Source organism: Suricata suricatta, chromosome 7 (genome assembly GCF_006229205.1).
Source record: "Suricata suricatta isolate VVHF042 chromosome 7, meerkat_22Aug2017_6uvM2_HiC, whole genome shotgun sequence".
NCBI classification, from domain to species: Eukaryota; Metazoa; Chordata; class Mammalia; order Carnivora; family Herpestidae; genus Suricata; species Suricata suricatta.
The window spans coordinates 1,252,178-1,268,872 of record NC_043706.1 but is presented as its reverse complement, the minus strand read 5'-3'; the positions used below and the strand labels follow the sequence as shown (position 1 = coordinate 1,268,872).

Below are 16,695 nucleotides of genomic sequence, written 5' to 3'. Positions count from 1 at the left end.
AACTATTAAAAAAAAGAAACCAATTTGACAATAAACTATTATTTTTAAAAAATTGATGCATTTGTGAGGGGCGCCTGGGTGGCTCAATCGGTTAAGCATCCGGGTTCAGCTCAGGTCATGATCTCACTGCTCGTGAGTTCAAGCCCCGCATCGGGCTCTGTGCTGACAGCTAGCTCAGAGCCTGGAGCCTGCTTCAGATTCTGTGTCTCCGTCTCTCTCTCTGCTCCTCCCTTATTCGTGTTCTGTCTCTGTGTTTCAAAAATAAATTTTAAAAATCGATGCATGTGTGGCAGGGGGCCAAGACGGTGGAACAGCACAAAAGCTTTCTTTGCAGCTCTCATCCCTGAAATGCTGCCAGATCAACACTAACCCATCTTGCACACCTAGAAAACTGGATCAGCACAACAATCTGCACAACCTGAACCACAAAACTCAGCAGGTACGGAGTGCAGAGAGGTGAACTGGGGGAGAGAGGAAGGCAGGGAGATGTTTTTGCTTGTGGAGAGAGGACAGAGATGGGGGGAGAGCACAGGAAAGCGGTCCCCCAAACGCAGCTGGAGAGAAAGTGGAAAAGTTGAAGCAGCTGTAGGGACTGCACAAAAAAAGGGAGAAAGGAGAAAGGAGAGGGGCTAAATTCCATTCAGACTATAAACAGGAAGAGCAAAGAGCCTGGAACTCTGCAGCTGACTACCTGGAGGTGCTCTGGTGAGAAGGGCGAGACCCCAGGAGCTGAGAGTGAGGCCTGGGGGTTCTTGGGCCACATGGGGAGAGGCACGCAGCTCCCCTGCTGGAAGGATGTTGGGTAGAGACTGTGCGGCCTCCCCAAAGGCAAAGGTCCCAGTGGACTCGGGAGAACGGCCACATTCCCTGCTGGAACGAGGACGTTAAAGGGGACCCCTGGAGCCAGATGTGCGTTGTGATTTTACATGATCCCTGAAGCGCTGCTACATGATCGCGTGAGCTTTTTCTGGGGTGGGCTGACACCCACCGCAGTCTCTGGGCATTGCCAGCTGCACGGTCCCATGAACATTCTTGGGTGCGGCCAGCACCCAGCCATTGCTCAGTGAGACCCTCCCCCAAAGGTCTGAGCGGGTCAAAGCCACAGTCCCTCAGAAGTGAGGGGGTGGGAAACACAGCTGCATCTCAGGAGGAAGGTGCTGCCTGGCAGCCTCACAGCCTGGTCACCGCCAGTGTGACAGTGGGGAGTGAATGGAATCAGGGGATATGGGAGCGGTGCTTGATTGTCGGTCCTGCGGAGCAGAGTTCCACTAAGAGACTGGGTAGCTGGGTGACACCATTTTCACCCCGCCCGCACATGCGCATACACACCTAAACACGGAACAACAATCCACCCCAGTAAGCTAAGCAGCACCATGTAGTGGAGACCGAGCCTTACACTAAGCCCCGCCCAACTGGGCCAACTGCACCTTGAGGACCACACGTCTCTCCACCTGCTTGGTTTATGGTCTACAAAGTGCTTCACAGTTTGACTTCTGGGGGAAACCAAATGTGATCTCAATCATATCTGGGCCTGTCTACTGGTCCAGCTATTCATTTTTTCCCCTGTTCCTTTTCTTTTCTTATTCTTGATTACCAAAAAAGAATAAATGTATTTTTATTTTTTGCTTTTATAAAAAAATATTTTTCTTTAATTTTTTCTACTATACTTTTCACTTTTTTGTAAACTTTTAAAATTTTATTCTACTTTCATCATTTCATTTTATTCTTTTTTGTTGTATTTTTTAAATTATCAAATGTTTTCCCTTTTTCCTCTTTTTCTTTTCTTTCCCTTTTGTCTCTATTCTAACAAGCTTCCTTCAATAAAAAGACCAAAACACACCTATGATCTAGAATCCATTATTGCATTTTTGTGTTGTTTTTAATTTTTTTACTTTAGTAATTCCGTTTCTTCCTTCAAAATGTTGAAACAAAGGAATTCATTCCAAAAGAAAGAACAGGAAGAAATGACAGCCAGGGATTTAACACAGAGAGAAGCAAAATGTTCTGAATTGGAATTTAGAATCACAATGAAATTAAAAAATGCTATAATTCAGCTGAAATCTCGAATGGATGACATGGCAGCAAAAATGGAGGAGGCAGAGCAGCAAACCAGCGATACAGAGGACAAACGTATGGAGAATAATGAAGCAGAAAAAAAAGAGGGAGACAAAAGCAAAAGGGCATGATATAAGAATTAGAGAACTTAGTGACTCATTAAAAAGGAACAACATCAGAATCATAGAGGTCCCAGAAGATGAAGAGAGAGAAAAAGGGATAGAAGGTTTATATGAGCAAATGATAGCAGAAACCTTTCCTAACCTGAGAAAAGACACAGACATCAAAATCCATGAAGCACAGAAAACTCCTATTGGATTCAACAAAAAGAAAATGACCATCAACAAGGCATATCACAGTCAAATTCACAAAATACTCAGGCAAGGAAAGGACCATGAAAGCAGCAAGGGGGAACAAAGTCCTTAACCTACAAGGGAAGATAGATAAGGTTTGCAGCAGAACTATCCACGGGAACTTGGCAGGCCAGAAAGGAGTGGCAGGATATATTCAAAGTACTGAATTGGAAAAATATGCAACCAAGAATTCTTTATCCAGCAAGGCTGTCATTCAAAATAGAAGGAGAGATTAAGTTTCCCAAACAAAAACTAGAGGAGTTCATTACCACTAAACCAGCCCTGCAAGAAATCTTAAGGGGGGCTCTCTGAGGAGAGAAAATACAAAACGAAAAAAAAAAAAAGCAACAAAGACTAAAAAGGACCAGAGAATATCACCAGAAACTCCAACTCTATAGGCAAAGTAGCAATAAATTCATATCTCTCAGTGCTCACTCTAAATGTCAATGTACTAAATTCTCCAATCAAAAGACATGGGGTAACAGAATGGAAAAGAAAACAAGATCCAGCTATATGCTGTTTACAAGAGACCCATTTTAGACTTAAAGGCACCTTCAGATTGAAAGCAGTAGGATGGAAAACCATCTATTATGCTAAAGGTTGGCAAAAGAAAGCTGAAGCAGCCATACTTATCTCAGACAGCCTAGATTTTAAAATAAAGACTGTAACAAGAGATGACGAAGGGCATTATACCATAATTAAGTGGTCTATCCATCAAGAAGATATAACAATTGTAAATATTTATGATCCAAAATTGGAGTACCCAAATATGTAAATCAATAAATCACAAACAAAAGAAACTCACTGATAATAATACCGTAATAGTAGGGGACTTCAACACCACACTTACAGCAGTGGACAGATCATCTAAACAGAAAATCAACAAAGAAACAATGGCTTTGAATGACACTAGACTAGATGGACTTAACAGATTTATTCAGAACATTTCATCCTAAAGCAGCATTCTTCTCAAGTGCACATGGAACATTCCCCAGAGTAGATCACATGCTGGGACATAAATCAGCCCTCGACAAGTACAAAAAGATCAAGATCATACCTTGCATATTTTCAGACCACAACACTATGATAATCAAAATCATCCACAATAAAATATTGGAAACACAACAAATACTTGAAGACTAAAGAACATCCTACTAAAGAATGAATGGGCTAACCAAGAAGTTCAAGAGGAAATTTAAAAAGTACATGGAAGCCAATGAAAATGATAACACCACAATCCAAAACCTCTGTGATACAGCAAAGGCGGTCATAAGAGGAAGTACATAGCAATCCAGACCTGCCTAAAGAAGGAAGAAAGGTCTCAGACACACAACCTAACCTTACACCTTAAAGAGCTGGGGGGAAAAGCAGCAAATAAAACCCAAAACCAGCAGAAGACAAGAAATAATAAAGACCAGAGCAAAAATCAATGCTATTGAAACCACAACAAAACAAAACAAACAGTAGAACAGATCAATGAAACCAGGAGCTGGTTCTTTGAAAGAATTAACAAAATTGATAAATACCTGGCCACTTTGATCAAAAGGAAAAAGGAAAGGATACAAATAAATAAAATCAAGAATGAAAGATGAGAGATCACAACCAACAGAGCAGAAATACAAACAATAATAAGAGAATATTATAAGCAATTATACGCCAATAAATTGGGCAATCTGGAATAAATGGACAAATTCCTAGAAACATAAACTATCAAAACTGAAACAGGAAGAACAGAAAATCTGAACAGATCTGGAAACATTAAATAAATCAGTAGTCAAAAATCTTCCAACAAACAAGAGTCAGGGCTGGATGGCTTTCCAGTGGAATTCTGCCAAACAATTAAAGAAGAGTTAACACATATTCTTTTGAAGCTGTTCCAAAAGTAGAAATGGAAGGAAAACTTCCAAACTCATTCTACAAGGCCAGCATTACCTTGATTCCAAAACCAAACACCCCAATAAAAGAACTACAGACCAGTTTCCCTGATGAACACGAATCCAAAAAGCCTCAACAAGATACTAGCCAACCAGATCCAACACTACATGAAAAGAATTATTATCCACAACCAAGTGGGATTTATGCCTGGATGCAGGGCTTGTTTAATATCCACAAAACAATCAATGTGATACATCACATCAATTTAAAAAAAAAAGGACAAGAATGACATGATCCTCTCAATAGATGCAGAGAAAGCATTGGACAAAATACAGCATTCTTTCTTGATAAAATCCCTCAAGAAAGTAGAGACAGAAGGATCATACCTCAAAGATCATAAAAGCCATAAATGAAAGACCCTCTGCTAATGTCATCCTCAATGAGGAAAAACTGAGGTCAGGAATACGACAGAGATGTCAACTCTCACCACTGTTATTCAACATAGTATTGGAAGTCTTAGCCTCAGCAATCAGACAACACAAAGGAATTCAAGGCATACAAATAGGGCAGGAGGAAGTCAAATTTTCACTCTCCACAAATGACATGATACCCCATATGGAAAACCCAAAAAGATTCCACGAAAAATTGCTAGAACTGATCCATGAATTCAGCAAAGTTGCGACTTATACAAAACCAATGCACAGAAATCAGTTGCATTCCTATACACCAATAATGGAAGCAACAGAAAGAGAAATCAAGGAATTGATCCCATTTACAATTGCACCAAAAAACATAAAATACCTAGCAATAAACCTAACCAAAGAAGTGAAAAATCTATACACTGAAAACTATAGAAAGCTTATGAAAGAAATTGAAGAAATGGAAAAACATTCAAATGCTCATGGATTTGAAAAACAAACATTATTAAACTGTGGATATTACCCAAAGCAATATACATATTCGATGCAATCCCAACCAAAATAACACCATCATTCTTCAAAGAGCTAGAACAAACAATCCTAAAACTTGTATAGAACCAGAAGAGACCTCAAATAGCCAAAGCAATACTGAAAAAGAAAACCAAAGCAAGAGGCTTCACAATCTCAGAATTCAACATGTATTACAAAGCTGTCATCATCAAGATACTATGGTACTGACACAAAAACAGGCACAAAGGTCAATGGAACAGAATAGAGAACCCAGAAATGGACCCACAAACATTTGGCCAACTCATCTTTGACAAAGCAAAAAAGAATATCCAAGGAATAAAGACAGTCTCTTCAGCAAATGGTTCTGAGAAAACTGGATAGTGACATGCAGAAGAATGAATCTGGACCACTTTCTAACACCATACACAGAAATAAACTCGAAATGGATGAAAGACCTAAATGTAGGACAGGAAGCCATCAAAATCCTAGAGACGAAAGCAGGCAGCAGCAACTTCTTACTCTAACACATCTCTGGAGGCAAGGGAAACAAAAGCAAAATTTAACTATTGGGACCTCATCAAAATAAAACGTTTCTGCACAGTGAAGGAAACCATCAGTAAAACTAAAAGGCAACCAGTACAATGGGAGAATATATTTGCAAATGTTCTATCAGATAAAGGGTTAGTACCCAAAACCTATAAAGAACTTCTTAAACTCAACATTCAAAAAACAAATAATCCAGTGAAGAAATGGGCAAAAAACATGAATAGACACTTCTCCAAAGAGGACATCCAGATGTCTAACAGACATATGAAAAGATGCTCAACATCACTCATCATCCGGGAAATACAAATCAAAACCACAATGAGACACCACCTCACACCAGTCAGATGGCTAAAATAAACAACTCAGGCAACAACAGATGTTGGCAAGGATGCAGAGAAAGAGGATCTCTTCTGCTCTGTTGGTGGGAATGCAAACTAATGGAGCCCCTCTGGAAAACAGTATGGAGGTTCCTTAAAAAATTAAAAATAGAGCTACCCTATGACCCAGCAACTGCACTACTAGGTAATTATCCAAGGGATACAGGTGTGCGGCTTCGAAGGGTCACTTGCACCCCAATGTTTATAGCAGCGCTTTCAACAGTAGCCAAAGTATAGAAAGAACCCAAATGTCCATCGACAGATGAATGGATAAAGAAGATGTGGTATATATACACAATGGAGTATTACTCAGCAATCAAAGAAGAATGAAATCTTGCCATTTTAAACTATGTGGATGGAAGTACAGGTTATTATACTAAGCCAAATTAGTCAGTCAGAGAAAGACAAATGTCATATGACTTCACTCATATGAGGACTTTAAGATAAAAAACAGATGAACATAAGGGAAGGGAAGCAAAAATAATATAAAAACAGGGAGAGGGACAAAACACAAAAGACTCTTAAATATAGGCAACAAACAGAGCTGTTGGACGGGTTGTGGGAGGGGGGCCGGGCTAAACGGACAAGGGGCATTAAGGAAGACACTTGTTGGGAGGAGCACTGGGTGTTATACATGGGGGATGAATCACTGGAATCTACTCCTGAAATTATTGTTGTACTATATGCTAACTAACTTGGATGTAAATTTTTAATATTAGTTAATTAATTATAAAAAAGAGAAAAAAATCTATGCACTTGTAATGATATTCAAAAAGAGAGAACTAAGAAAAGTACTTATCAATTTCTGCATAACAAAGTACCACCAAAATTCAGAATCAAACATCAAAAATGTCTTACCTCACAGTTTCTGCAGATCAGGAATCTGAGGGCAGCTCAGCTGTTGGTTTTAGGTCTGTGACCTGGGCTGCAGTCGTCTGAAGGCTAAACTGGGGGCCGAAGGATGCCCGTCTAAACTCATTCACATGGCTGTTGTTAGGGGTTTCATTTCCTCACTATGTGGGCCACTCCTCACAATATTACAGCTGGCCTCCCCCAGAGTGAGTGTCTGAGAGAGAGGGAGAGAGAGATCAAGTTGGAAGCCAGTCTCTTTTATAACTTAGCTTTTATAACTTAACAAAACATTAGAAGCAACATAACATCACTTTTTTAAAATAGTTTATTGTCAAGTTGTTTTCCATACAACACCCAGTGCCCTTCCCCACAAGTGCCCTCCTCCATCACCACCACCTCTTTTCCTCCTCCCCCTCCCCCTTCAGCCCTCGGTTCGTTTTCAGTATTCAATAGTCTCTCCAGTTTTGGTTCCCTCTCTCTCCCCAACTCTCTTTCCCTCTTCCCCTCCCCCTGGTCCTCCATTAGGTTTCTCCTGTTCTCCTGTTACACCTATCACTGCAAACATATGGTATCTGTCCTTCTCCGCCTGACTTATTTTGCTTAGCAGGACATCACTTCTGCCATACTCAACCGGTCACACAAACCAGCTCTGGTACCCTGTGCAAGGGAGCTCCACAGGAAGGGATCCTGGAAGGGTTCACTAATGGCCATTACAAAGGATGACCAGCACATCGTTGGTCATGGCAGCTAGGGCAAACATCTATTTTCTCAGAATACTAGCAGTTAAATTGGAAAAAAATCTATCTATTTCCTTTCCTGTATGGTTCTGAATAACCAAATCACCCTGAATTTATAGGTTGATGAGAGAAAACTCTTCTTTATAAAGAAATTTCTGTTCATAAATGCAACAAATCCTCTGGATTTAGAAAAATCACTTTTTGCAACCTCCTAATGAAATGGTTGATTTAGACAAACATCAGTAGGTGAAACCACCAAATGAAAGATTAATGGAGGGGCGCCTGGGTGGCTCAGTCGGTTAAGCATCCAACTTCAGCTCAGGTCATGATCTCACAGTCTGTGGGTTTGAGCCCCACGTCGGGTTCTGTGCTGACAGCTCAGAGCCTGGAGCCTGCCTCAGATTCTGCATTTTCCTCTCTCTCTGCCCCTCCTCCACTGACACTCTGTCTCTCTCTCTCAAAAATAAATAAACATTAAAAAATATTTTTCAAAGATTAATGGAGAACTTCACATAGATCCAACGATCAAGAGCCGCGCTCACTGAACAATCTTAGCATCAGAGAATGAACAGTCAGAAATCATACATCTCACGATATAAAGCTAAAATAAGTACATAGCACCACCTAAGAATAAGTCTTACCCATAAAGGTAAACCAAACTTGAACCAAACTTTTAGAGTTAACATCTACTTAACAGGAAATACAAAGCTAGAGAAATAAATGAAGATACAAATAGACAAAACCAGCATGTGAAACATTCAGGACAAATACCCAATTTGTTCAGGAGGAGTGGCGAAGGGTGGGGGGATCGTGGAATAGAAAATGGAAGAAGGAACTATTCCAGATCTAAATTAAAAGAAAAGTAAAAGAACCCAAAATAGCATGTAGACTTTGGATCCTGGGTCAAAAACTAAGCGTGCTTTACCTATTTGGGCAAGTTTAGGATGGACTCAGTGTTACATGTAACCAGGAATTTGTTAGGTGGGATAATGAATGGCATTGTGGTTTGGTCAGAAAATGTCCCATATTTTTGAAGAAATGCATTCTGAAAGAGGGGGAAACAAACCATAAGAGACTCGTCACCATTGAACAAAGTGAGGGTTGACGGAGGGACGGTGGGTGGGAGAGGGTTAGATGGAGAGGGTCATTAAGGAGGCCCCTTGGGACGAGCACTAGGTGTGGACGTAGGTGACGAACCACTGAATTCTACTCTGAAACCAATACTACATTGTATGTCAACTAACTAGAATTTAAAATTTGGGGGGCGGGAGAGCATGTAATTTTAAAAGCATAAAATTGAAAAAGCATCTTCGGGTTTCGCTTTAAACTTTCTGCGAGGAACGCTCTGGTGAAGAGACCAAACCAGCATCCGAATCTCCCTTATTGCTAAGTCTGAGTGATGAGTATGCGCGGCTTCATTAGTCTTCTCCCAACCTTCTCCCAACCAGGCTTAATTTTTCACAAGGACGTTGTTAAATTTTGAAAAAGTGCATTCCATTATTTCTCTCGTGGTTCGGGTTCCTAATTAAAAGTGACTTTTTCACCTATGTCAGGCTCCAAGTTCCCGCGCGCCCGAGGAGCGGACGCGGCGCCCACCGCGCCTGCCGCGGCCTCAGGAACTCCCGCGGGACTCGGGGCGGACTTCCGCCCAGTGAGCGGCGCTTCCTAGAAGGCCGCCGGAAGTGGATGCCGGAGGACCGGGAAGTGGAGCCCGCGCAGGTGCCCGGGTCTCTCTGGGCGCCGGGAGAGCTGGGCGGGGACGAGAAGGCGGGCTCCGGAACTGACCCCGTGGGTGCGGACGGGCAGGCGGCTCTGCCCCCGGTCCCTCTGGCCCCGGCCGCCTCGCGCTCCTCTTTGTTGCTGGCGCCCCTGCCCCTATCCACCCTCTGAGCCGCGGGCGCGGGTGCAGACGGGAGTTCAGGGAGCACGGCGGGCGGAGCGCAGGTGTTAGCGGGGGGCGTGGTGTGCGAGGGGCGGGGTGAAGAGCTGCTGAGCCGGAGGAAACAGCGAGCTCTGTGTCGGGATCGGCGGAGCGCAGGGCGCCGGGATGTGACTTCTCGGGGTGCACTGGGGGCGGGGGGCGGGGGGATGCCAGTGCAGAGGCCCTGCCGTGGGCGAGGGTGGGCCGTGTAGACTGCCCAGCTTTGTGCGCCGCCGTGGATCGAGTAAGGTGGACCCGGGACTCAGGCGGCGGGGAAGTCGGCCCCTCCCCTCCAAGGTGTAGACCGGCCTCTGACTGTGGTGCTGCGAGGAGACCGGCGGGAGCCCCGCGGTGGCGGTGCGGACCAGGCGGGCGAGGGAGGTCGCACGACCTCCCCCGCTGGCCCTCCCAGCTGCCCCGTCTCCCGCACGGAACGCTGGCGGCCCTTCCTTTTCCCTGCGTTCACTTTCCTCCCCGCCCCTTGTCCTCGAAGACGCAGGAAAACAGGGTGCGGGGTCACAGCGAGGTCAGTGCTGCTGATGGGCCCCGAATCCAGGACAGGGCTTGACACATGAAGCCCAATAGCAGCTGCCCTGGGGGTCGGCGGGGGCCTCTGGCGGGCACCACCACGTGTGTCCCCGAAGGCCGCTGGCGTCCCCCGGGCCGCTTCAAAACGTGACGTCCGGGCAAGGCCAGAAATGACAGCGGGAGCCTCGCCCGGCCAGTGGGAACGACCTGCTCAGCGGTGGAAGACGACGGAAAGCCAGGGGAACATGCAGCAGGTGAGGCGAGGGGGGAGGAGAGAGGAGGAGGTTTTGTGCTTGAAGGATTGTTGCGTTTCCTGGATGGCCTGCTGACCATCCAAGGTGTCCAGTAACGGAGAGCACTCATGTCCTTTCTGCCTCTCCTAAGGGACTGAGTCCCCGGATTCCTCACCCCTCTTGCTAGTTCTGGGAGTTGACCTCCGCGGAGAAACCTTCATGGTTCGTGAGAGCGCGTCCCCCTCCCTCCTAACCTCCCTGTCGCTGGGCCTTGTGACATTGTGACAGGTGGTGCCGTCAGACGGGAGCCCGGGACCGCGCCAGCTGCCGGGGGCCGCCGCCGAACGCCTGCAGGAGGGAGGTGAGGCTCGCTGGGGGTTGGGCCAGGGGTCATGGCAGCCGAAACGGAGCAGGGGCCGGGCAGGGAGCGTGCTCCCTGGGACCTGGAAATCTCCTTCTTGAGCATTTATTGGAAGTCTTCTGTTTTTTCTGTACTAGGCTGGGAGCAGTGTTGAGAGGAAGTAAATTATTCAGTTTCTGCCCTCGTCTTAAATAAAATTTGGAAAAAATAACCAAAGACTCAAAGACTCTACAAAGCCAGGGGCACCTGCGTGGCTCAGATGGTTAAGTGTCTGGCTCTTGATTTCGGCTCAGGTCATGATCTCCCAGTTCATGGGATCGAGCCCTGCATCAGGTCCGCGCTGACAGTGCTGCAGAGCCTGGTTGGGATTGACTCTTTCTCCTTCTCTTTCTGCCCCTCCCCCACTCATACTGTCTCTGTCTCGCTCAAAATAAAAAAAATTTTAAAGATTCTACAGAGCAGTTTATCAAAGAAATTGAATCCATTCAGTCACTTGTTATATGTACAACTTGACATATATGATAAATAATATATGTACATAAAACTTGTAAAATTCAGTAACCCCTACCTCACAACCAGTTTTATTAATGTGGAAATTTTGAGTGTATGTCATTTCCCTTGTGTAGACCTTTTGGGAAGCCTGAGACTGTAGCGGTATAGACTGAGAACCGGAGAAACAGAACTCGCACAGGAGCAAAGGGCTTGTCGTGCAGCTTTGGGAAAAGGAAAGGAAGACGGGGAACCGCGAGGCAGGCTTTAGAAATGCTCTTGGTGGCACACGTGCAGAGGAGGGTGGACACGACTGTATAGAGGTGGCTGCTGGAGGTAAAGCCCAGGGCGCGGCGTGTAGCCGTTCTGGAGTCCTACGGGCAGACCCTGAAGGGCACCAGCCTTTGGACAGAGGATGAGGCGCCAGGCACCTCAAACGTGGGCTTTTAGCATATTATCTGCAATGAAAAGGAGAGTATGTTGTTGGCGCTTCCAGAGGAGAAACCCTGATGTTTCTACTGTATAAGGAATCGTAAGTGAATCAGTCTCATCCCAGCTACTCTGTGTGCCCTGCTTTAACAGTTCTGTTACTGCCTGAACGTGTCCCCTCAAAATGCACATGTACCCAGACACCTGTTGTGAAGACACTGAGAGGTGGGTGGGGCCATGGAAGGGACTGAGGTTTAGGTAAAGTCAGAGGATGGGGCCATGAGGAGAGTAGTGTCCTCCTCTGAGGAGCGGCCCAGAACTCTGTCTCCCCAGTGTGGGGGGCCGGGGAGCCAGGCAGAGGGGCAGCACCTGGATCGGAATGTCCACCTCCTGGCCTGAGAGACGTGGGCCCGCCAGTGCGGGGTATTTTCTTAGGACAGACCGAGCTGACCAAAGTAGTTTCATGGCCTGAGCACACAGCCTGTGTGCCGGGTTCATCTTCAATTTGAGGGCAGAAACTGGCCTTTCAAAACCTGAAGCTAAAAAATAAAGCCAAAGAATCACTGTAGTGACCAGGGACTGGGGAAGGAGAGACGACAGGCTGTGTGATGCGTGGAGTTTCAGTTTTGTAGGATGAAAAAGTTGTGGAGATGACACATGTTGTGTGTTTTCAACACTGCTGAACTCTACACTTAAGACTGATTACGATGGTAAATTTTGTTACATATTTTTTGCCACAGTTCAAAAAACTTTGGGGGCACCTGGCTGACCCAGTTGGTGGAGCACATGACTTGGTCTCAGGATTATGAGTTCAAGCCCCACATGGGGCACAGAACCTACTTTAAAAAAAAAATTAAGGGCGCCTGGGTGGCTCAGTTGGTTAAGCATCCAACTTCGGCTCAGGTCATGATCTTGCCGTCTGTGAGTCTGAGCCCCACATTGGGCTCTGTGCTGACAGCTCAGAGCCTGGAGCCTCCTGTGGATTCTGTGTCTTCTCTCTCTGTCCCTCTCCTGCTCACACTCTCTCTCACTCAAAAATAAATAAACATTTTTTAATTAAAAAAATAAAGTATGTATTTTAAAAAATTAGCGTGATGAACACTTAAAAAAAAAAAAAAAGAACCACTGTGACTTAATAAGACTTTCCCAATCTGTGAAGAAGATATAGTCAACATCCAATGGGGACGTATGTGGAGGGGACTTTGGGTTAAATACGGCTGTGCTTTGTCAAAACTCAGTCAGTGGTACACTTACGACTTGTGTATCTTACTGTATGTAAATTTACCTGAAAACCAAGAATGTAAACACATGCTGAACGCTAGTTACTGATACGTGGGAGAAAGTATTTCAGGGTGAAGTTGCCCATGCAGCAAAGACAAGTGGATTAGTAGAGACGGGTTTACTGCAAACATTAAATGTGGAACATGAGTGGGGGTATGTGGATGTTTACTGCACAGTTCCTTCAGCTTTTCTATATATTTAAAAATGTTCACAATAAAATGTGGATTGAGGGCATCTGGTGGCTCAGGCGTTAAACACTCAACCTTGTCTCAGATCTTGCGATTCACGAGTTCGAGCCCCGCATCAGGCTCTGTGCTGACAGCTCAGAGTCTGGAGCTGCTTCGGATTCTGTGTCTCCCCCTCTCTCTGCCCCTCCCCTGCTCACACTCTGCCTCTCTCTCCCAAAAATAAATAAACATTAAAAAGGAAAGAAAGAAAACGCAGGTTGAACAAAAACCCGAGCTGAGGGAGTCACGTTTTTGATGCCATGAGGATCCTTGCAGACCAGACCCGCCTCTGCTGTGAGCCTGACGGGAACTCGTGTGACAGGGGGTGTGTGGGCTGTAAATGAGACGCAGAGCAGCTGAGCGGGACCCGTGAGGGCTGAGCCACAGCCCGGGTCTGAGCCAAAGAACAATGTTCTTGGGAAATTTCTCTGGGAAGAAACCAGTTTGCTCCTAAATTGAAGTTTTGGTAAAATTGGAATAAAATTTTGAGGACCTAGCTCCATGGGGTGATCCTAGGGTTTTATCAGTTGGTGACCTATCCCCCTGGTATCTTCTCAAAGAGATGGCTCAGACTCGGACTGGGGATGTGTTGAAGAACTTTATAAAAAGGTTAGTTGCTGCAAACAAGCTACGGAAAGGTGAAGCTGGCCCCCGGGGAATGAATTAGGGCCCCCTAAGCAGCAGTGTGGACCGCCCTCGATGGCCGGCCCCTGCGGGCTGCCCCAAGCACCGCACACCCGACACTGCATGCGCTGCGGCATGGTGAGGGACGGTGGCTCAGGGCCAGGAGCTAACGGGAGACTCAAGAGTCAGGGCAAGTGCTGCTTCTCTAGTAAGAACAAGGGAAAGTGGCCCGAGGTAGCCAGCCGGTAAGTTACCTGCAGGAACTAGCTGCGGGCCAATCCCTGGGTTCCCCACCCCTAGTCTTTCTGGAGGAAATGACCTCAACACTCGATCCTGGAAGAGAGGTCATGGAACCAGCCAGGAGTCAGGATGTGGGCGTAGGGAAGGGCGAGGTCATTCCAGGATGAAAAGCAACCACAGAAAACCACGCTGTAGGTGAGGGAGAGTGAGCACTTGCCGTCAGTGTGGCTGACACCCAAAACTGGAAACTGAGGCTGGAGGAATGAGGGGAAGGCGGAGCCTGAGAAGCTTGCACGTTGGGGAAGAGGAGGAAAAGCATGAGGTCTCGTCAATACTGTGCCAGGTTGACTCGTTTCTCTTCCCTCAGCCCTGCTGACTCCTCAGCATCCTTCCTTTGCCGACGACGGAAGCCATGGAAGCCACGGAGACTGGCCAGGAGCAAACACCACACTGGTGAGTCAGGCCTGGGCGCGCCCTCCATCCTTCCTGGAAATCCAGCAGCACCTCCTAAATACGGCCTCATTTCACTCGCTCCCTGACCCCCCAAATCCAGGTATCCCCACTCACCAGGAACATTTTGTCGGGGAACAGCCCATTCATGCATTGCTCCCAGTCCTGATTTTCACTGTGCACAGCTGTGCCCCCGTCCACCTCAACCCCAAGTATACAGGGAACATTCTAGGAACCTCCCAGGAATCCTCTCCTCCACGCGTGTCCCCTGGGCCTGGGCTTCCCCCCAGGTCGACGGGAGCGCCTCATTGCAAGACACTGTGACGTTCGAGGATGTGGCCGTGTGCTTCAGTAGCAGAGAGTGGCAGAGTCTGACCCGAGCCCAGAGGCGCCTGTACACCGACGTGATGCTGGAGACCTACGGGAACATGCTGTCAGCTGGTAAGGACGCCCTGCACTTGGCCCAGGACTGCTTCCTGTCCTTGCTCTTTGAACTGCTATTGACAAATCTGGGGCCTCACAGGAAGGTCAGAGCCCTCATTCTTGCCTCTTAGCCACAATGGGGGCAACGGGGGGATACAACCAAGTGACTGCTTCTTGGGGTCTCCGCCTCTGCCCTTCTGAGCGTGACCTTTCAGAGACCGTCCCTACACACTTGTTTATGCCTTGCCAGAATAAGCAAGCCCTCTCTCTGCCCCAGTGTGAACAGTGTGAGCCGAGGGGTGGAGGCTGGGTGTCTGGACAGTGGTAACGCTGCTCTGCTCGCTGACGCTCCTTCTCCATGAGCAGGCCTTGCCGTCCCTAAGCCGTCCCTCATCTGCCATCTGGAGCGCGGGGCCGTGCCCTGCGCGGAGGGCCTGCAGGACTGGACGTTCCTGACACGCTCCTTCCCAGGTGAGTGGAGGAGAAGCGCCAGTCCTGGGCCGTGTGCCCTGTGACAGCTGCTCCTAGAATGTTCTTAGCACACGTCATCTGTCCTCACCCGCTTGGAGTGCATTTAGAAAACCCTAACCGAGAGAAAGCAGCAGCAAACCAGGCAATTATCCAGTCATGAATTACTTCTCTGCACCCTAATAGGCCCTTTGCAATCCAGTCCTCAGAAAAGCTCCCAGGATTCCTCCCTTCCGTGGACTAGTTACTCCGGTGCCCAGACAGCCTCCAGCTTCTGTTCAGGACCTTCCCCCGGCTAGGCTCCTGACCCCTGCCCTTCCCGCCTTCCCTCCCGGCTCTGGGCCCTGAGGCGGGTGCAGTCTGCGCAGACCATGCTCGCTGGGTGGTCCAGGCACGCACAGCCGCTAGGTGTCGAGTTAGGATTTCAGCCCAGACGTCCACTCGAGCTGCACACTTTACTCCCGTCTGTCTGGTCCACTGCGTAGCGCCCCTGAACAGTGGCGTGATAAGACCTGACTTTTAGAAGGACTCTGGAAGCAGAGTAGAGCACAGCTGGAAGGGCTGCAGTGAGCAAGCAGGAACGACCGGATGACCTGGCAGTAGAGGCAGAGGGCACGGGGCAGGGCGGGGTCATGGGAGGACTGGCAGGAAGAGCTAACTCAGGCCAACTTTCCTAAACACACACCTGTGTACTGTTGAGGGGCACGTCAGCGCCCCGTGGGTCCGCTTCCCTCCATCCCTCCTCCCCGGTTGCTCAGTCCAGGTGGCCGCGCCTTCCCTCCCCTGAGCGACCGCTGTCTGGCCTCCCCGGGCTCTGGATGGAAGTCCGAGCCCTGAGTCCGGGGAGCGAGAGCCCGGCTTGGGTCGGCGCTGGCCCAGGCCCCTCCTGGGGGTGGCAGTGAGGCCGCCCACGGGTCCCGCGGGGGACCTTGTACGACGTGAGGAGGGACAGGGTTGAGGGCTGCGTCTCCTGAGTTGAGCGGAGGAGTTTGGATTTGCTGCTCGCTCCGCCGGGAGAGTCTGGAGAGCGAGCAGGTGCGCACGGGCCTTCATCAGGTTTACTGAGCGCGAGCAGCGTGGTCCTTGTGAACTGGCCACTACCGAAGCCACCCGGCCTTTGGCCGTCGGGCCACGCGGTCCTGACCCCGTGTTTGTTTCCTCGTTTCAGTGCCGGCTGACCACACGCGGCCCGAGGGCAGGGACTGGCCGGACGCGAAGCGCGTCCCGAAGCGCGGAGGGGCCTGGGTCCCGAGGCCTGCGTCCCGGAGCGGGGCGGCCGGGGGGGTGGACAGGCCCG

The 16,695-nt window shown here is 47.9% G+C and overlaps 1 protein-coding gene across 1 annotated transcript in view; it reads left to right on the top strand.

Annotated features, from left to right (window-relative positions):
• Nucleotides 1-9,406: 9,406 nt before the first annotated feature.
• The window catches only part of LOC115296449 (zinc finger protein 311-like), a 9,729-nt gene continuing 2,440 nt past the window's right edge, over nucleotides 9,407-16,695 (top strand). Inside the window, exons 1-6 of the mRNA XM_029944906.1 lie at nucleotides 9,407-10,427; nucleotides 10,695-10,767; nucleotides 14,425-14,510; nucleotides 14,798-14,948; nucleotides 15,297-15,401; nucleotides 16,567-16,690. Of these exons, the coding sequence (XP_029800766.1) occupies nucleotides 10,344-10,427; nucleotides 10,695-10,767; nucleotides 14,425-14,510; nucleotides 14,798-14,948; nucleotides 15,297-15,401; nucleotides 16,567-16,690 (623 nt within the window). The 5' untranslated portion in view covers nucleotides 9,407-10,343. The remainder of the gene's footprint in view (nucleotides 10,428-10,694; nucleotides 10,768-14,424; nucleotides 14,511-14,797; nucleotides 14,949-15,296; nucleotides 15,402-16,566; nucleotides 16,691-16,695) is intronic.